The sequence below is a fragment of the Coprinopsis cinerea genome, assembly GCF_000182895.1.
Source record: "Coprinopsis cinerea okayama7#130 chromosome 6 map unlocalized cont3.6, whole genome shotgun sequence".
In the NCBI taxonomy this organism is placed as follows: Eukaryota; Fungi; Basidiomycota; class Agaricomycetes; order Agaricales; family Psathyrellaceae; genus Coprinopsis; species Coprinopsis cinerea.
In genome coordinates, this window is record NW_003307539.1 from 1,935,763 (window position 1) to 1,954,652 (window position 18,890).

Consider the following 18,890-nt stretch of genomic DNA (forward strand, 5'->3'; position numbering starts at 1 on the left):
TCAGTGCAGCCGGAACGATAGAGGATCAACGATGGTACGCCGGCAAAGTAACATCCACCACCCACCTCAGTCCTTCAAATCCACAACGACAGGACGAAACCCCGGCCCTCCATGCGGTATCTTAACGTTCCTCCTACCCCTCCTATTGGGCTCATTCGCAGCATTCACAAACACAGTCCTCTGCATCCCCTCCACACCCATCCTCCTCCTCATCTCCTCCTTCTCCGCCTCAATAGCCTCCAGCACCTCCCTTACCTCCGCCTCACCCGAGTCGTCAAACATATCGTCCTCGACGTTCTCCTCCCTGAAGAAATCGTTTTGGAGCTTTGGGGGCGTGGAGGGGGAGTTGTTGGGAGGGTCCCAGGAGTGGATGTCCGCGCCGTGGGCTTCGTGGATGTGCCCGAATGCGTGGAGGCGCGGGCGGAGCCGCCCGGAGGAGAGGTGCGAGGCGAGGACGGGGCACCCGGCGAAGTCTCCGCCTTTTGTGTAGTCGAATATGCCGGATGGGGGCCCGTGGGTGAGGAGGATGTCGGTGTTGGGGAACGAGGAGATGAGTTCTGAGCAGCAGGGCGTCAGTATCAGTGTGGTCGATATGGACGATTGGGAGTCCCACCTTCTGCCTCTTCGGGTTTGTAGTTGAACGCCCATTCGAAGAAAAACGGGGACCACTATGTATGGGATTAGAAGTGCACATAGTGGTTTAAGGGGAGAGAGAACGTACAGGAGAACCGTACACAGTCCATTCACGACGGCCAGGGCCCAGAGAGAAAGTGTGGCTGGTGTTGGCTAGGTAGACGATCCCAGCTTTCTTTGCGCGGGGACCGGTGAGGAGTAAACGAGCTTTCTTGGTATCCTGCAGGGCGTCATCCGAGGCAGGATCAGCCTGAATCTACCGGTGGACGGTAAATGATATTGAATGACTTGGAGGCCTTACTTCTTTCCGCTGATGCCAGCTCGTCCAGTTCTTATCGTACCAGTCGGCGTGGAGGACGAGGTCATGGTTCCCTGCAATCACGCTGGGGATTAACAACTACAGTCAGCTACACCGTACCACAACACCACCGAAAACGAGACGATGAACCACAACAACAAGAACAGCACAACCAACCGTGACGCACATTTTGACAGGATGCGGCAACCCACACAACCACTCCACCATCTTCTCCAACTGCTCGCATCGTCCCAGGCCTGTGAGGTCCCCGGTGTGAAGCAGGACATCGCCGTCGGGAACGGGGAAGGTGTGGTCGTGCGTATCGCTGATACACACGAATCGCGTCCATTGGCTGCCGCCAGCTGACTTTGCGTGGTCGGTCTCGGATAAAGGCGGGAGGTCAGCTGGATCGTCGTATTCGAGCTGGACGACTGCGTCTGTTGAGCGCCGGATGTGGTAGTCGTCGTCGTCTGTGTCAAAGCAAGTCATTGGTCTCTTATTGGGCGCAGGGTTGGTGTCGGTGCTTGAGGTTGACATGGGTCTACTGGATATGATGCGGATAGTTGGACGTGTCGTCGTCGTGGGCGGTGTTGAGGCTTGCGTGGACCCTGCGGTCACCGTTGGAGATCGAAGGCTGTGCCAGAGTGAGGAAACCTTGCGGCGAAACATTCGAGGCTGCCGTTGGAGTGTGCGTCAAGAAGGTGCTTGGGCCTTCGAAAGCGAACATGGCGAACGCGAGTTAGTGTTTCTATCCTCTCTCTGTGATTGAACGCGTAGTTTGCAGCGGCGGTGGTTTGCAGACGCGGTAGATAAAGAGATTGAGTTGCGAAAGGAATGTTTGACGAATGTCCCATCAATCTATTTCGCACCGGTGATTCAATTGATAGCCGGTCCTTTATGACGACATTGTGGGTTGGCTTTGGTTTCCTTGAAGTCGACTACAGCCTGTACCTTGGGCGACATGTCGTTCTTCAATTCAAGATGGGCAGAGTATTGTATCTCTATCATTGACTCTTACACGGGTGTACATCCAAACCGGCATCCTAGTCTCTTAAATCGACAACGAGAGGGCGGAACCCAGGTCCTCCATGAGGGATCTTGAAGACTCTCCTGTCCTTCTCACTTGGCGGCTCATTCGAAGCATTAACGAACACAGTCCTCTGTAACCCCTCCTGCATATTCTTCTTCCTCATCTCCTCCTTCTCCTCCTCCGCATCGCTTGCCTCCGTTCCCCTCCTTCTCACCCGAATGGTTGACGTTTTGGTATGTCGGCGGTTTAGAGGGGCCATCGACGTTCTCCCAAGAGTGGATGCAGGCGCCGTGGGCCTCGTGGATGTGACCGAAGACGTGGAGGCGTGGGCGGAGGCGGCCTGAGGAGAGGTGTGAGGTGAGGACGGGGCAGCCGGCCAAGTCCCCACCAGCTGTGTAGTCGAATACGCCTGCTGGTGGACCGTGGGTGAGAAGGATGTCGGTGTTCGGGATTGAGGAGATGAATTCTGGGCTCGTCGTATTAATTGGCCGGCTATTCGATATTTAGGAATGGGAAAGCACCTTCTGCTCCTTCAGAACTGTAGCTGAACGCTCTGCTATGCGGGGTCGGAGACCACTGCGTCGGCGTGTTAGGCGAGCGCATTTGGAAGTAAATGCGAGATATCGCGTACTGGAGAGCCGTAGACGGTCCAATTTCGACGGCCGGGCCCAAGGGAGAACGTGCGGCTCCTGTCCTCCAGATAGATTATCCCAGCCTTCTTTGCTCGCTTTCCAGTCAGGAGCTTAAGCGCTTTGTCGGTGCTCTGAAAGGCGTCAGCAGGGTTTACTCGTAGATGTGGCGAATGGATTCCCACCTCTCTTCGACGATGTCGAGTCGTCCAGTACATATCATACCACTGAGCGTGGAGGACGAGATCGTGGTTCCCAGCGACGATACTACACCCGGGCCCATTATCACACTCTGCTAATCGCATGCCAAATGCCAAAGTGAATGAACAACAACGTACATTTTGACAGGATGCGGTAACCCATACAGCCATTCCATCGTCTTCTCCAGCTCGTCGCATCTCCCCAGTGAAGTTAGGTCGCCGCTGTGGAGAAGCACGTCGCCATTGGGAACAGGGAAGGTGTGGTCGTGCGTGTCGCTTACACATACGAACCGCGTCCAGTGGCCTCCACTTCTTGCGTGTTCGGTCTCCTGAAGTGGTAGGAGGTCCGCTGGTTCGTTGTATTCGAGTTGGACGACTGCGTCGATCGAGCGCCGGAAGTGTTCGTGTTCGTCCCCGTCCTTTCTAGTATTTGGCGTGGCTAGGTCGGCGTTCGTCTTTGAGAGCTTGGTGTCATTCGAGTTCCGAGTGGACTTGCTAGAGCCGTCTTGAGTGGTTGTATCTCGCGTCGATACCGTCGATTTCCCAGTCTTTGACGATCGAAGGTTGTGCCAGAGTGAGGTAGCCTGACGAAGCATTCCCAGTCGGTGCTGTTTACACCTCAGGCACCGGTGATGGACGGTTCCCACGGCTCCTTAGGCCAATTATTTGGCACACCGTATAATCGACCAATTTCACCGACCGGCTGGCCTTCCCTTCAACCGCTCGGTCCCCGTTTTGGACGTAGCACCGGATACCCAGTCCCGTGACTGACCTCCCAGACCTCGAGCGCCCGGTCACGTCACCCTTGAGCGCCCGGTCACCCCCATGTCATTTTAGTCATCAAGTTCGCATGTCAACGAATGAGCGCCCGAAGTTCGATATGTTTGATTTCCTTTTATCTTCCCACCACCACTATGCCCAAGGCGCGATTGACAATAAAGTAACTTGGGTCCCTAACTTGGGTAACTTGGCCCACCCAAATCTCTGAGGCGAACCCAAGTAACTTGGTTCCCACGCTTGGATTACTTGGCTTGGCGTACTTGGGTTACTTGGATCGTACTTGGATCGTACTTGGGTCGTACTTGGATCGTACTTGGGTCGTACTTGGATCGTACTTGGACACCGGGGATTATTTATTTGAGGAGGAACGTGACATGTAGATATAACTATAGTACTCTGTGAAGAATAAACACGGAAAGTCTTTTGTGAATATTCACTCTTTCGGGGCCGAGTAAAATTGACCGGCCCTAAAGTAATATAAGCGCCGAGCTTCGCGCTGAGTCCATTGGCTTTATACTTCACTGTCCACGGGTAGAGGGACTTATAAGAATCATATATACAATATACTAGGACGTTACACTACAAGCAGGCAGCAGTAGATAATAGATCACTGTACAATATGATATTACTGAGGGGTGTAAGTTCTAATTATTTTCGAGCGCGCTTACTATGGCGCTTAATACTATCTTTAGTGCCACTACTGGGCCTCTTTTCGCCAGTAGAAGGCTCTGCGCTAGCCGCAATAGCAGCCTGCCTTTCAGAGCGGCGACGGAAGCCCACATTGGTGAGTGTTGTCTGCTTCAATAATGCGTGCTTGTTGACGGGCCTTGGGGCAAATCTAGGCTTCTTGTTGGCGAGGTCGATAGTTGGAGTCGTCTTGATGTCTTCGGAAGCCTCTACATCGCCCGTGGTGGTGGTGGTGAGAGCCAATGGTGGAGGGGAGGGGGTGTACTTCAGAGGCTGGTTGGCGCATTCGATGATCCGGAATTCATTGATAGGCGGAGTAGTTTCTGGAAGGGAAGTGGCGGCTAGTTTGGGCGAAACGTCCATAACGGCTTCAGCAGGGCTACCTGGAACTGTGGTTATAGTAGGAGTGACCCCGGTGCCTTGGGTGAGCATCATAGAGAAGTGGTCCTCCGGAACACAGGTCCCAAAGATGTATGGGTTTCCGTCTTCAGTGAAGATCTGTATGAGATCAGCAGGGTCACCAATTGCGATGTTTTGAGATGGACTAGAAGGGAGGCGGCGAGTGAGGTGCAATCCGGTGAAGAGGGCACTACTTGTAGATTCCTTCGAGTCCCGGGCAACGGCATTCAAAGGGACCATCGAAGAATCCACACAGTTGAACGCCTTTTCATGGTCGGTCAGGTTTCGGAAGAGGCGGCCTCGTAAGGCGACATCTTGCTCGGTGGTGAAGTCGTATTCCTCCTGCGTCAAGATTCGGCTAAGCTCGTAGATTGCCCCATCCTGTTCTGGAGACATCTTGAGGTATTGCCTGATAATGACGAGCTCGAGGAGGACCGTAACAGCCACCATCTGTATCTCGCCTTCGTCTCCCTCCCCAAACTGTATGTCCTTCATCTCCTCGACCAAAAGCAATCGGTGTCCAGGGAAAATGGGAACGGAGAAATAACTGGAGAACGAAATGAGGTATTCCTTTCGTTCTTTCCATCCCAATGAACTCGACCTTCTGTTCAGATGCTTTTCTATGAGCTTCCGAATAGGGTGCAGGCGTGTACCTTTGACAAAGTGAACTGCTGATGGGAGAGCATCTTGAATCGCAGCGACGAGGTTGTGTTTGTCAATGGAGGCCAGCTGTTCACCCGTCATGAAGTCGGAAACGAGCTCGAGTGGCCATTCAATGGCTCCAAAGGAAGCCTGCAGCCTCGCGTCAGCTCTTGTCGAGTTAAAGGCTAATAGATACGCTCACCTTGTCTTCTTTGGAGTATTGCAGGTTTCGTATCTTGAGACACTCGTGAATTGTGAGGGTGAATGTGGGCTCCATTACTCGAGCCTTCGGGCCCCAGCAATTGAACTCATGCCATCGCAGAGTCACCATACTCCCCTCCCTTGATATGATCTTCGCAGGATATCGCAGCGCCATCCGTTCCCCGTGCAGGGTAGATAGTTGGTTCATGTTGACCAGAATGAACGTGCCTGTCCTTTGAAATAGAAACAAATAATTCAGTAACCGCTTCTCGTGGCAATAATGTAGAGATACCTACATGACATTATCCCAAAGTCCCTCGTTGATGCACCTGGGGCAGCACCATTCCTCCTTCAAGTGTGGAAAGACGTCGAAGTCTGGTGGAAGACTTTCCTTGACACAGGCATAGTGGTACTTCAACGTGCAGATAATGCATTGAACCATATTTTTTGCAGCTGGTCCAGTCACAGTACACGTCGAGCACGATGGGAACACAGCTTTTGGAGTGTTGGTAGTCGTTCCACCCGATTTTTGGATGGCTGTGGAAGCGTTAAAGAGACGCTTGCTTGCGGATTTGCTTGTTTCTGCGGATGACCGAGTTCTACATGGAGCAGTTAATCCATAGTTCGAGTAGATGCAACCAGAAGACTCACTTAATCGTCGTAACTTGGCCTGTATCTTGGTTCCCGGGCTCGCCATCTGGCGTAAATTCAGAGCCAGAAGGATCACTGTGGGGAACTGGTTCATCGAAGTCGAACAAAGACCTGATGTCGAAATCTCCATCCAGGTCGTCGTCCGAATCCAGATTGTCCATTGGAGGTCGAGTTTGGGGCTTTTTCGGGAGTGCTTCGGATCGCTTCGTGGAACGGCTATGTATAGAACGACCTCAGCGTTGAAAGATTGAGATATTGAGAGACAACTTACCTTTCACCCAAGTTGGAATCCGTGTCCGATTCAACTTCCAAGGGGTTATCTTTACGCCCCGTCGGGTTTCTAAGGTCGAATTTCTTGTATAGTTCTTTCATTCTATCAACGGAGTGAATGGTCTAAATCATAGTCAGTATAGAAGTCAGCAGTATGGATCAAACATACCTTGGAGTTCGATGAAGCGAGGCAATAGACATAGTAAGCCTCGTTGGGGCTGCGAGAGTCGAGAAGGGTCATAGTTTTTGCTTTCTTTAGTGTTCCATTGACGTCGTTGTAGCTGTAACAAGCGGATTTGAGGTTGAACTGCGAGATGAAATGCTCCTTGTTCTTCGCCTTGAGAACGCGTCCGATGATCCGGTACTCAACCGATGATGAGTTTGTGTCCGAATCGACAACAAAGTTATTGGTAAACTTCACGTGCGATGGAGTCGTCCCATTGGTGTAGTCAGAACGGAGTGTCAGAGTGCGTGGCCAATATGCGGTGACCGTTTTTGGGGCCGACTCATGAGTACATCCACCCAAGGAGCACAGAGAGCGAGATTCAAGTTTGGTGATGAGCTGATTCCCGCTGTCGAAGAGAACCAGCTTCGAGAAATAGTCCCCTAGACCCACAAGCTCCCCGTGTTCCTCGTACAAAGTGTCGATATAATCAATTCGAAGGTCTGTGACAGCGTTTGGAGAATCCATGAAAGCGTAGTACTCCAGGTTGTGGCCGGATTTGCAAGCGAACTGAATGCGATAGTCGACTCCAAAGTAGCTGTGAGCTTCGCGGCATGTCTCTCCATCCTGGATGATAGCTTAGCATCGGCTAAAACTGGTGAACGAGTGAAAAATCACCTTGACTGCTGCGTCAAGCCAGATAGCCGCTGGGTGGTGGCCTGTTTTATCAAGTTCAGGCATCCATTTGTCGAAGATTTTGCATCGTAGAATAGCTTGAGTAGTCTCAAACATTGTCTTCATCGTTGATTGAACCTTCTTCGTAACCTTTGGGGTGGTAGCAATGAGACGAAGCCGGCGATCATAGTGACTGACGAGTGACGCAAGGTAGCTTCCAGTTGGGAGAAGGGTGCGGAGTTGAGCTCTATCATCCTCCTTCCAAGCGCACCACGCACGGAACCACACCTCCAGACCATTGTCAAAGAAGCACGAGTTCGGTTCCTGCCACTTGTACGCGTGAAGGAAGAGGGCCTTGTTAGAGAGATCGCTTGTAGAGTTCAAGGCCTCTAAGGCCTCGAGAGTATCAGGAGCACGACCGTCGTTCTCGAAGAAAACAGCTCGTTTGGGTGGGCGATTCTCTCGGGGCCCTGCAGGGGTGTTGTATCCAGCTTAAACAACGTTAATGTGAGCTACTTTGGCCAATAAAAAGACATATGTAGAGTTTACCTTTCACCGAAGCATACTTTCGCTCTATCATGCCAACATACAGGTGTAGCTTCCGGATACCTTCCAACAGCTCGTTGTTTGTACCCATTGCAGAATTGAGATGGGAGTGAAGCCCCTCCCCAACGCTCGAAGTTTTGGGAACTGTTGAAGCGACAGCTGGATCGATATGGCTCTTTGCTGGAAAGGCCATTCCGATGATATTGGGCTGGAGCCACCAATTGAGCCACCCCCGGGCGCCAGGGAACTCGGTCGAGAATCGCATAGTCAGATCGTTGAACTGGCTCTCGGTGGTGTTCGGCGAAATCATTTTGCGGATAATGGACTCAAAGTCGTCCTTTCGTTCCGGCAATACGTAGGATGCCGTTCCTTTGACCCTCTGTGCTTGGGTGAGGAAGTGAAACTGACATCCGACCTCTACACCTTGCGCTTCATCTCGAAGGGCTGATAGTTGCGCTTCAATCGCGTTTGGGGCGATCCGTTCACCTTCGAACCCAGGAATCGTGGTGATAACTGCTCTGGCATACTCCTCCGCATGTGCGCTCCGTTGGGCGGCAGAGAAATCGAAAACCTGGACATAATATTATTGTTACTATGGGAATATATCCAGAGACAGTATCACGTACATTCAGGAGATATTTTGACCTGAACGGTATCCCATCTCGTTTCACCTTCCCTATTATTGGCTTGAATAGGTGTCGAAAATGAGGGCGATGATGTTCAATATCTTCTCCAAGAATCCAGGTGTAAACAACAGGAACCCATTCGCGCAGAAGAGAGTTGAAAGCACTGCTCGTCAACAAGATACCCTCCTTGAAGTAGGAATGGTTCCCATCCGTCACAAACCCGTGTCGTTCCTCCATGATGGGATCCAAACTCCCCCACTCGTCAACTGAGTCTTGAAGCACCTCGTCCATCCATTTCGTTTTGAAGACCAAATAAGCTTGGTTGTGAAGGCTTGAGTCGATGAGAAACACCTCCCCGAGCTCCTCGTTTAGACCATACAGTGACTTGATGAGCGAGGTGTCTCCACGAGAACCGGATGAGGTAAGTCCTAGCCTTTCCTTGCTCTGCTTTTGGTGATACTGGGCTGCCCGCGCGTTTTCGAGCCGTGGATGAATCGATCCCAATGGCTGTGAACCTGGACCAAGGTCTCCCGCTCGAAGTTGGAGTGGTTTGGCGTCTGGTCGCCGGAGGACCTGGGCATCGACTGCTTGCTTTTCGCGAGGCGTCAGTATTGAACCGGCTGGTGGGCGGGGATGGTTGTGTTGGCCAACATGGTCCCAGTGATGGAAGACAGTGTCGCCTCGTACAGTCTTGTATCGATAGGTTTTGGCGCTGCATTTAATCTGGTTGAGGTTGGCTTTACAGTAGTCACAACCCTTTTCGAACTGTCGGTCCTGGCTTCCAATCTGTGTTGCTGGTCGCACGGGAATGGAACAACGCGCATTAGAGCAGACGAGATAGCCCAGGCACTCGCTCATAGATGCCGTAACCCCGCGATGCTTTCGGTCTCCTCGATTCCGCCATACCCACTTCGAACCCGACCACCCAGGTGGCTGTTCCCCGTCAGGATACATCCTCTGCACGTCGCCATTTGGCCAATCAAGACCATCTATTCAGCCATGCTCAGTACAGCTGAAATCATTCAGAATAACCAATGGATCATACCTGAATCGGTCGAGGCGTTGAACTGATCATCGGCCGTTGGATTAACAACAGCGGGTTGGTTTTGGGTAGTTTCGGCGGGCCCAGATGGCGCTGAAGGCTGTTCAAGCGACCGGGGAGGATTTGGAACAGCTGTAGCAGGCTGTTGGGCTTCAGGCGAGTCCATGTTCGCCTGAACAGCAGGAAGATTCGCGTTAAGCGAAGGGACCATCTGCTGCGGATGTAATGCACCAGTGGTGGGGTATATCATGGGATTCTGGCTCGTTGTTACGGTGTATCCTCCACCTGGGACCGAATGCATCGTGTTCGGCAGAATTGCCATAGGTGGAATGGCGGGTTGCGCAATGAATGGGTGTGGGGGCCCGTAGTATGGCAGAGAAAAACTGGGAGGATGGATCGCAAACGGAATGGGATGCTGCTGAGGAAATGCGACTGAGATCGGCGAAACGATTGACGATTGGATGGGTGGTGGTGCTGGTACTGCAGTTTGCGATGGAAAGACGCGCTGCACTGTCGTATTTTCGATGTTGGATGATGGCGGGTCGGTTTTGGGTGCTGAATGGTCAGTGCCTTGCGGAGGCTCGCCGTTTGACAAAAAGGCGTGCAAAGCACGCTTTAACCTTCTCATCGAAGGCGAAACTTGCACAGGAATGAACGCACACGGAAAAGAGAGGCGCACCCAGGTTGCCCATCGAAAAAACTGCTTTTCCAACGTCCAGCGGAAGCAAATTGGCATCATGGTTAATATTCATCCGATTCTATCTACATACAATGCTCTATCACGACTAGTTAGCACGGTTCTGCTCCATAGATGTAGATAACCTCTTACCTAGCTATCAGAAGTCGATCGCCCCAAAGTACCCTCCAGTATCAGCAATTTCCAGAGGATACAGGGACGAGGTCCCAGTCTCGCTGCAGCCCGCCAAGGCGCCAAGCCCCGATTCAAAACAGCCTCCTACGCGCTCTGTTCGTGATTCCTATCCGGATACTGGGTGAAACAGCAGAAAGACTTGAAAATCGCCCGGAAACAACGAGGTACGAAAAGATTCGATGGCGTTGTGGTTGAACGAGACCCACAATGAATCCTGACAGCGGCGAGTGCTAAGCCACGTTCCTTTTTGGTCTGATCCGAGACTGTATGACCTCACGCACAGCCATACTCGCCCTCGCCCACTCAATCAGGTCCATCCGCGACGGGATATGCACTCCCGAATCGTATCCAAGTACGTACCTATACCAATCGTACTTGGCTCCACTCATTTTGGGTGACGAAAATCGTACTTGGATACCCAAGTAACTTGGCCTTACTTTTGTGAGGGCAAGTTACATAATCCAAGTAAATCCAAGTTACTTTTGTATACACCCCAAGGCGCCAGAACCAATGTACACGTCTCGGCAACAGGTTCCATATCAAGGAGGAGTCGGCATCGCGTACACCAGTCCAGTAAAGAAGAGGAATAGGCGCAAGGAAAAAACGGCTGCGGAACCCTTTGGGAGCGGTGGGGTGAAGCAAGCTTTGCTGGATGCACTCGACTTTCTCGATGAGCAGGAGGACGGAATGAATGAAGAAGTCAACGTTGTAGCGGAACGCCCCTCAAGCCCAGGAGATTTTGCCATGGAATGTCACCATTGCCCGGAAGACATATCACCGTTTTTTGGAGGCGACGATTGCGTGGGAGAGGCCGCCACGGAGACCGAACTCTTGGACTCGGAAGCACTGATGCCACCCTACGACGCCGACGAATCCTACGCCGACGACGGCGCCTCGACTTTCCCCGCCAACGATGACGCACCAACAATGCGAGGCGAGGTAACCGAAGCCGCGACTGCGACTGCGCGTCTTCATTCCAACTGGGCCACCACTCTTCCAACTCTTCAAGACCCTTACCTTCATTTCAAAGCGCAACAATACGGAAAGCCAGTACCACCTCTCGCGACAAGCATCGGCTTTCAATGTCAACACCCACCAGGCCAGTGTGTATATTCGTCTAACGAGGTTCAGGTGTTGAAGTTAGATGGTAAGTGCATGTACCCTCCCGAGACGTTCACACGTTCAATCTCCATTAGGTTTTTGGAATATCACAGCCTTGTCGTGTAAATGCGACTCACTGTGTAAAGTACTTGTCCGGAACGGTTTCTTCCCGTCATCGCCAGCTGTACCTCGCTTAGCCGTTGCCATACCACTGCTTGACTTCTACCACTCCCTGTTCGAAGAGTCCTGTGACGCCGTGACTGCATTTTCTGAGGCGTGTCGAAAGTACTACAAGCGCAGAGGATTCCATCATCGGAACAGCAACGTAAGTAGTCATATCCACGTCCACCAGCATAAACCCATCGTGAAGACAGGGACAAGACCACAACGATGCATGGCGACGGTCCTTGACACAAGCCATCCAATGGTACGACAACCTACTCGTAATGATTGCCAAAGCAGTCGATGAAGCCCTCCAAAGCGCGGACCGGATGCTTTTCCCCTCCCTGCAGCCTGCGTCGCTCGAGGGAATTCCGATAGTGCCCCAAGTGCTCACCACGGTCCTACAACCCCCCCCAGAAGAACTGTCCTCGAATTCCCAACCCACAGACCCGGGCCCTCCACCATCGGCGACACCATCCGCACCGCAAATGGAGAGTCCTCCAGCAACGACGAATCCACCAAAGAAACCACGGGGAAGGCCACGAAAAAACGCCCCGAAGGCGCAAACTGCCGCCGTTGAGACTACCAAGAAGAAACGAGGAAGACCGCCCAAGAATGCCGCAAAGCCAACCCCAAACCCTTCTACCAACCAGCCCGCGAGCGAAACGACAGCTCCGCGCAAACGAAGAGTCAGAGTGGAGCTTAAAGAAGATTTCGAGGATGCTCAGGAGAGGATGTTACGGGACGCCAGGGTCGAATGTGACTGGGTACTCCAGCAAAGGTGCCCCGCATGCTTCTCGTCCAAAACCTTTGGGAACAAGGCCAATGGAGGGTACGTCCGATCTTGTGAACGATGCCCCCGTGTTTGACACACCAATCTAGCGCAAGTAACATACAGGTCTGCGTCGACGGCAACTTCAGCCACCGTCACATCCGCCGGGATACGGACCACCAGCGGCAACATTTTCCACCAGAATATTACCTCCCCAAGGCCTATGTTGACAAGGTCGGCAACCACATCGATCTCGTCCGCGACAACCAGCCCAAAGCTCGTGACCCGAAAGTGCCAGACGAAGCCGTCGATGAATGCGAAGACGGGCATATCGCCGGGAAAGGGACGAATGTCAAGACCAGTACCCAAATGTACGATGACACCGGTACGATGGCCCTCGTATGCCGACACGATGTCCCGCTTTTCCTGGCCAACATCGACACCCCTGGTGAGCAGCAAAAGTACGGCGTCGCCCTAGTCAAGAAACTGTACTCGCTCTTGCCCAAGGATGCCACCGTGGATGTTTTTTACGATGTAGCCTGTGTCCTTGACCGGAGCCTCGAGACTGTAAGTCCTTTCCACTCCCTTACCCTCATGGTGCTCCAACTCAAGTTCGTGAATATTCAGTACGATATCCTACCTGAGGCTCTCACGAGCCGACTATCCCTTATCACCAGCGCCATGCATTCGTACGCCCATCAATGGTTGTGCCAGCTTTACTACAACCCTCGACTGCGCAAGTTCACGGGGCTCACGGACGGAGAAGGAGTTGAACGGTTCTGGGCTAAGCATCGGCGGGTAATACCCCTAATGCGGGTGTCAGGGGTATGTGTTTTGTATTGCATTTGCCCTTGAAGAGATCACCTGAGATCACACACTTCGAACACAGCGGGAGAAACGTCTACAGCTAATTGACCGCCACACGGCCGCTATTGGGGCTCAGGCACGCGATGGACTTGGAGCGTGGATCAAAGCCAGGGTCAAGGTGGTAGAAAAATTCCGAGTCGAGGCCACCACAGAGCTTCGAGCTTGTGGTGTCCCCGTTGCAGAACTCCGCGACCTATGGGCGGACCAACAGAAAGCAGGGAAGTCGATACGAACGCGTGAGTGCCAGCCTCCCACCTGCCGTCGTCATTTTTCAACCTCCATCCAGTGCGACCGTCCAAACTCAAGAAAGATATGGACGTGATTTTGGTGTTACAGTCCGACCTCGACCGCATCGAAGGACGCATCGAAGAAGTCGTCAATGGGCTCGACGACGAGTTCCCCGAAGAACACAAACAAGGGCTGCTCACCGCTTTGAACGCTGCCCACGCCGCCCTCAAGGATCGCATTGAGGCCACTTACATGGCCATCAACGTGGGTGACGCACACCCAGACCTTCAGGGGCTCGACTACGAGTTTGTCAAGGCGTTGCTTCTCCTTCGTGATCTCAAAATCAATATACGCCGTCGCGCAATAGCACAATTTTTCGAACGGGAAAAACTTCAACAGCCATCCCAAGGACGGGCCAACCCACTCGGTAAGTAGCTAATGTCGTTGTTCAACCAGTTCACCCCGTTTGACAAGGACCTAGGCACCAATTTACATCAGCTGACACGTAAGGCCATTGCGAAACGCCAGCCGGCCCTCCAATCTGCAATTCGCCGGTTCAACACCCAGCTTGTGAACCTGAAGAAACTAAACAAACACGGAAATACAACATACCCATGCCTCGAGAGCTTCCGACCGATCTCGACGAGCTGCGCGATCATTCCGATATCATGGAGGATGTCTGGACAACTCACAGTCCCCTCCCGGTCCCCAAATGGTTCTCAAGTGCCGAAGTGCGCAAGGGTATCCGTGCGATGCTCAAACTAGACCGATGCCAAGAAGAGGTCCACCGCCTGGGTATAGAAGCCGACAATCTTTGTCGGTGGTACGGACGTCAGCTGGCAGATATCGAGTTTGCCCTAACGCAACCAGCAGGTACGTCCACCTTCACGAATTCCTTTTACAGTCACGCAAGCTAACTTCGTTTGGTTTTTAATTAAAAAAAATCCCGCAGGGCAAAGTGTTGCACTCGAGCTCGTCATCTACCGGGACCACCTGTACTCCCTCAAGGCGAGCTGGGCCAACACCTTCGCTAGCACCGTGCGGTTTGACGCGCAGATTGCGGCCTCCAAAGTCGTCGCACCTGTTGACCATCCGGCCCCTCTTCGATGGATCACGCCCACAGTTTCAGCATTCGAGCCAGCCACTCAGCACGACCCGTTGCCGCCTCCAGATCACGAACCTGCGCTCGATACCACACCTATCCTTGATGACGAAGAGATCTATGGAGGATATGAGCCACCGCGCAAGGTTTCCAAGCCCAAGTTCACGTACTTATGGGCCAGTCCTGTGAGAGGACACATATCAATCCGCCTTATCTAGACCTAACCATGTTCCGCAGCCCGGTATCCTTCGCGACGACGACGTCTTCGACCTGCTCGGCTCTCTACCAGCCTCAATCCCAGACACAGAGCACTGTATTCGACAAACCGGCGCTCGCATCGGTGTTCGGAAAGGGCTCATTGAGGTGAGCCGTGCAACCCTTGACCTCATGGCGTCACCCTCTGCCGTATTGGACGATGACACCGTGAACACTGGCGGGGCACTTCTGCAACACATTTTCGCCGAGCCCAACACGCCAAGCGCCGGCTACAGCAGTAACTGCGCCGTTTTTTCATCATTTGACATCCTTGCAGTTCGAAGTCAGTGCTCGCTACTGTATACGTGGGACCAGACAAATCACACCAAATACTGGTGCAAACAGGTATGGATACTCCCGATCCATCGACAAGATCATTGGGTTGTGTGTGCCATTTACCCCAGCCATCGACGAATAATCTTGTTCGATAGCCTAGCTGCTAAGGCGCCCTGGACAAGAGAGATACCGGTAGATACCCCCCTTCCACTCCCCGGCAACGACTGACGAATGTTCCCTTAGGAAATACTTACCTTCGTCAATCATCTCGTGCACGCAGCAGAGATTCATCAACATCGCATCGGTCTTGGGGCAGGGGAGCACTGGGAAATTAACCCAGCCAGTACTCGAGAGCTGCAGGAGGATTCTATCAGTGGGGGGTTATGGGTTCTTGCGCAGATTGCTGCGATCTTGAGGGGCGTTCCACACAACGCAACTCGCACAGGTGCACTTGCCGGCGTTCCGCGCGTTCGTTTATCACCACATGCTTTTGATACCTCGCAAACCTATGTAACCTTCGCATTCAATAGCATTACAGTTAAGCAAGGACTAAATTAATATTTGGGCAATTCAATAACATCCTTTTGAAAACCGAGCTCGCCTGTATTGAAGTCGTCAATCAGAAGATCAGCGTCGATGCCCGCCTCGCACTCAATTTCGTCCAACGAGTTACATATCTTGCGCACCGGCTCCATCAGCGATTCAATGGCCCTCCACGAGTCTGAGATGCCCTCCAGCTCCAGCACAGTCGCCTGGTGCGCTGCGATTTGGTCCCGAATCGCGGCAAACTTCTCGTAGTGGATAGCTATGGTCTTTCGAGCAGCGCTGGCATCCACGGTGCGATTGCTAATGAAATTGGTGCAGACAGTCTCCAAAAACTCCAATGGTGAGCGGCCGCAGAGGTACGTGACCCGTTTCCCAAGTTCCCGAACCTTCTCACATGCATGGTGTACGCGAAGTTTGGACAGGCGCCTAAGTCACATCAATTAGGGGTCGCTATCTTTACGAGACCGACACTCACATTTCTTTAGACACTGGCGTTTCCGGGGGACGGTTTACGACGGGCGTAGCTTTTGCGGCAGGGGAGCTTTCTGATTTCTTCGGTTTAGAGAGCTTTCCCTGGTTTTGTAGCTCCCTATGTTGTACCTTGTATCTCTCTCTTCTTCGAGCATTAATGGAATCTTTATTCCTAGACCCGAGTGAGCCCCATCCTGCAGGGAAAGAAGTTAGAACAACGAAGACACACTTGTGATAGCTCCTCCTATTCTTCTCTCGCTTCTGTTCCTTCAGCTGAGCTTTGGTCTTGGACATGGGCGGGGAGGATGGAGGGAAAGAAGGGAACCCTCGTAGCTTACAGTGTTAACGACTTAAAGGGAATGGCCCGGAACCCAGTCCTTCGTCGGACCTCGGAAGATGGAGGAGTTACAACGCGCGAGTGGTACCGTTCGAAAGAGAATTTAAATCTGTCTTAAAATCCGCAAGTCACTTGGCGTCCTCCCTGGACAGAGGAGGAGAAATCGACCAAATGTTTTTCTGCGTTCCAGAGGTCCCTCCTTCCTAACAGAGACATGAGTGTTCTAGAAGGGGAAGGCGACTTCGTGCGCCTGACAGCATTCGTACGTCTCCACGTCAAGCGAGGTTTTGGACAGGCAAGGCAGCTCACCGAAGGTAAATCTCGATAAAGTTCAGGTCGCGGGATGACAACGTCCTGTTGGGGCGATTGCTTTCCACTTAAAAGGGGCGTCCTTGGACTCAACTCTCGACCTCTTCCCTCGCAAGACACCAACTACCTCCATGGCCCATCCCAGCATTTACCCTGACCTCCCCGGACGCACAGTTGGTCGACAGCAGTTCGACTTTCTTCGTCTCCACGCCCCCTTCTACCGAGTGGCCGCTCATGCGGGAGAAGGTCCCTGGTTCCTCTTCAAGCTCTATCAACATTATCGCGCGCGTTGGGGACATGCTCGTGAACGGTTTGCCTCGACGGAGGAGTGGGAGACAGCGAACGATCTTCTCGAAATTGTAAAGTCCCTGCCTTCGTACTTGCTTCCCCTTTATTTTAACTCACACATTTACGCAGACGATCAAAAACAAAATGAATTGGTTGCGCATGACCACACAAAAGATCAATCTCCCCATCGCGTGGCAAGAGATTATCAAAATGAGGCCGTCGGATGAGTTCGGCACTGTTGCGGTAAGTGTTACTCTATCCTCTGCGTTGTTATTCTTGTTTCTTGGGCTTACTCGTCAACCTCAGGCCGATGTTCTCGGTCAACTCGACGACCCGGATAGGGTGTCGGCCACCTCCCTCAAGCGGGTCTCTATCGAGGTCGAGTCCGACTCCGAGGACAGTGATGGTGAAGACGGGCATCACATCAAACGCGCCAAGACCGCCGGAACTTCTGCACCCACCGTGGTCACCGGGTCCGGTTCCAAGGACGACCCCTTTGTTCTTGGTGACGAGCCGTACGATGGACTTGGTGACCGACGTGGCGCTCCCATTGTCCTCGAGTAGATAAGCTTATCAAAGTAGCTGTGGCCCCATATACCTAATTTTGTAACACCCTCTTGTAATAATGATATCTTCTTGTCCATACATCATTTAAACACCTGTCAATAACGAGTTTTCCCAATCTTTTCTACACACTGGCACGTTCTACGGGAGCATGATGGCAACTCGCTGCTGCTCCCGAGAGAAGCCGCGTAGGAATGCCAATTTGAGGCGAAGGCGTACCTCTTCCCGGCGCTTAGCCAGCCGCCACTCTGCATCAACAAGGTAATGATCTATGAACTTCTATATGGAGTCAGTAACCTTACGTGGCAAGATTCGGCGCCACACAAACCTTATGTCGGTAATGGACGATGTACTCTGTGTCCTCCTCCATCGACCTCTTTCTGTGCGACTTCAGAATAGCTCTTCCGATGATCATGTTTCGCGCGCCCTCCTCCAGGAATGTCTTGTAGTACTGCGAAGACAAAATCGGGAGGCCCGTGAACACGTAAATCCCAACCGCGCAAGCTGTCGACAAGCGACTCACCACCATTCGATCCTCGTAGGAAGTCTTTGGTCCAACCAGTTGCTCTGTCAGGTACAGGTCAAGAATCCTTTCTGTTCGTGCCCAAAATATAACCTTTTTTGGTGACAGATTCACAATTCCGTCGGCAGCATCGCGGTGTTCGAGGAGGCACGCAAGGGTTGGCATGAGAAATTTCAGGACTTCGAGAACGTCGTAATGGTAATCGTAAGGCTTGAATAGGTCGCCGGCCACGACAACAGCTCGCTCAACATCTCGATTCTCCTCGATCTCCTCCGCTTTTCCAACGCCGTACCCACGAATAGCCAAATATCTGTCGTCGTTGTCATCACCGGTGCCTATCATGCCCCGCTCTTCTCTCGCCGTCTTCTTCGCCAGCAACCAATCTGTCTTCGACATCGGACGCCCTGGGTGTATGTGTGGAGGAAGTAGTATGTTCCAGAGGTCCTCTAGACCATGAAAAAGTCGAATGGTCACGTCGTTCCTCGAGGTCATCGCTGAGGAAGATGGAGACAACAGATGGCTTCAAGTATCAAGGGTTGGGCGGGTTATATGAAGGGGAAACGAGACACCTTTCCAGAATAGGCCGGTTATGAATACCTTCCCCGAGCCAGGTGAGTAGTGTCCTCCAGTTATCGGGCAGTCAGGCGTCATCTCACCGAGAATTCTAACCTCGATTTCCCGAAGACCCAGGCTGAGATGTCATACGCCTCATTGCACACATCTGGAATTCTGGAGACACTGGGACC

The 18,890-nt window shown here is 52.5% G+C and overlaps 7 protein-coding genes across 7 annotated transcripts; 2 read left to right on the forward strand and 5 right to left on the reverse strand.

The window, feature by feature from the left end:
- Positions 1 to 66: 66 nt before the first annotated feature.
- CC1G_07227 (hypothetical protein) lies at positions 67 to 1,468 on the reverse strand (the record flags this gene model as incomplete). Its single annotated transcript, XM_001840445.2, has 5 exons — positions 67 to 557; positions 614 to 668; positions 722 to 853; positions 935 to 1,016; positions 1,119 to 1,468. 5 exons carry the CDS (start codon positions 1,466 to 1,468, stop codon positions 67 to 69), a joined length of 1,110 nt encoding a protein of 369 aa, XP_001840497.2.
- A 606-nt stretch (positions 1,469 to 2,074) lies between these two features.
- CC1G_07226 (hypothetical protein) lies at positions 2,075 to 3,386 on the reverse strand (the record flags this gene model as incomplete). Its single annotated transcript, XM_001840444.2, has 5 exons — positions 2,075 to 2,427; positions 2,483 to 2,537; positions 2,593 to 2,724; positions 2,776 to 2,857; positions 2,929 to 3,386. The coding sequence occupies 5 exons, from the start codon at positions 3,384 to 3,386 to the stop codon at positions 2,075 to 2,077; spliced, it is 1,080 nt and encodes a 359-aa protein (XP_001840496.2).
- An 832-nt stretch (positions 3,387 to 4,218) lies between these two features.
- CC1G_07225 (hypothetical protein) lies at positions 4,219 to 10,164 on the reverse strand (the record flags this gene model as incomplete). The annotated part of the gene is made up of 11 exons (XM_001840443.2): positions 4,219 to 5,448; positions 5,501 to 5,732; positions 5,796 to 6,098; positions 6,151 to 6,366; positions 6,422 to 6,543; positions 6,590 to 7,210; positions 7,262 to 7,749; positions 7,808 to 8,375; positions 8,431 to 9,419; positions 9,476 to 10,111; positions 10,152 to 10,164. 11 exons carry the CDS (start codon positions 10,162 to 10,164, stop codon positions 4,219 to 4,221), a joined length of 5,418 nt encoding a protein of 1,805 aa, XP_001840495.2.
- A 689-nt stretch (positions 10,165 to 10,853) lies between these two features.
- Positions 10,854 to 15,248, forward strand: CC1G_07224 (hypothetical protein; the record flags this gene model as incomplete). The annotated part of the gene is made up of 12 exons (XM_001840442.2): positions 10,854 to 11,490; positions 11,540 to 11,769; positions 11,819 to 12,438; positions 12,489 to 12,945; positions 13,006 to 13,203; positions 13,268 to 13,481; positions 13,532 to 13,900; positions 13,955 to 14,043; positions 14,100 to 14,346; positions 14,426 to 14,760; positions 14,813 to 15,117; positions 15,176 to 15,248. 12 exons carry the CDS (start codon positions 10,854 to 10,856, stop codon positions 15,246 to 15,248), a joined length of 3,774 nt encoding a protein of 1,257 aa, XP_001840494.2.
- A 412-nt stretch (positions 15,249 to 15,660) lies between these two features.
- CC1G_07223 (hypothetical protein) lies at positions 15,661 to 16,417 on the reverse strand (the record flags this gene model as incomplete). The annotated part of the gene is made up of 3 exons (XM_001840441.1): positions 15,661 to 16,078; positions 16,128 to 16,295; positions 16,353 to 16,417. 3 exons carry the CDS (start codon positions 16,415 to 16,417, stop codon positions 15,661 to 15,663), a joined length of 651 nt encoding a protein of 216 aa, XP_001840493.1.
- A 483-nt stretch (positions 16,418 to 16,900) lies between these two features.
- Positions 16,901 to 17,621, forward strand: CC1G_07222 (hypothetical protein; the record flags this gene model as incomplete). Its single annotated transcript, XM_001840440.1, has 3 exons — positions 16,901 to 17,128; positions 17,187 to 17,300; positions 17,364 to 17,621. The coding sequence occupies 3 exons, from the start codon at positions 16,901 to 16,903 to the stop codon at positions 17,619 to 17,621; spliced, it is 600 nt and encodes a 199-aa protein (XP_001840492.1).
- A 141-nt stretch (positions 17,622 to 17,762) lies between these two features.
- On the reverse strand, positions 17,763 to 18,540 carry CC1G_07221 (hypothetical protein; the record flags this gene model as incomplete). The annotated part of the gene is made up of 3 exons (XM_001840439.1): positions 17,763 to 17,900; positions 17,950 to 18,072; positions 18,145 to 18,540. 3 exons carry the CDS (start codon positions 18,538 to 18,540, stop codon positions 17,763 to 17,765), a joined length of 657 nt encoding a protein of 218 aa, XP_001840491.1.
- Between the last annotated feature and the right edge of the window lie 350 nt (positions 18,541 to 18,890).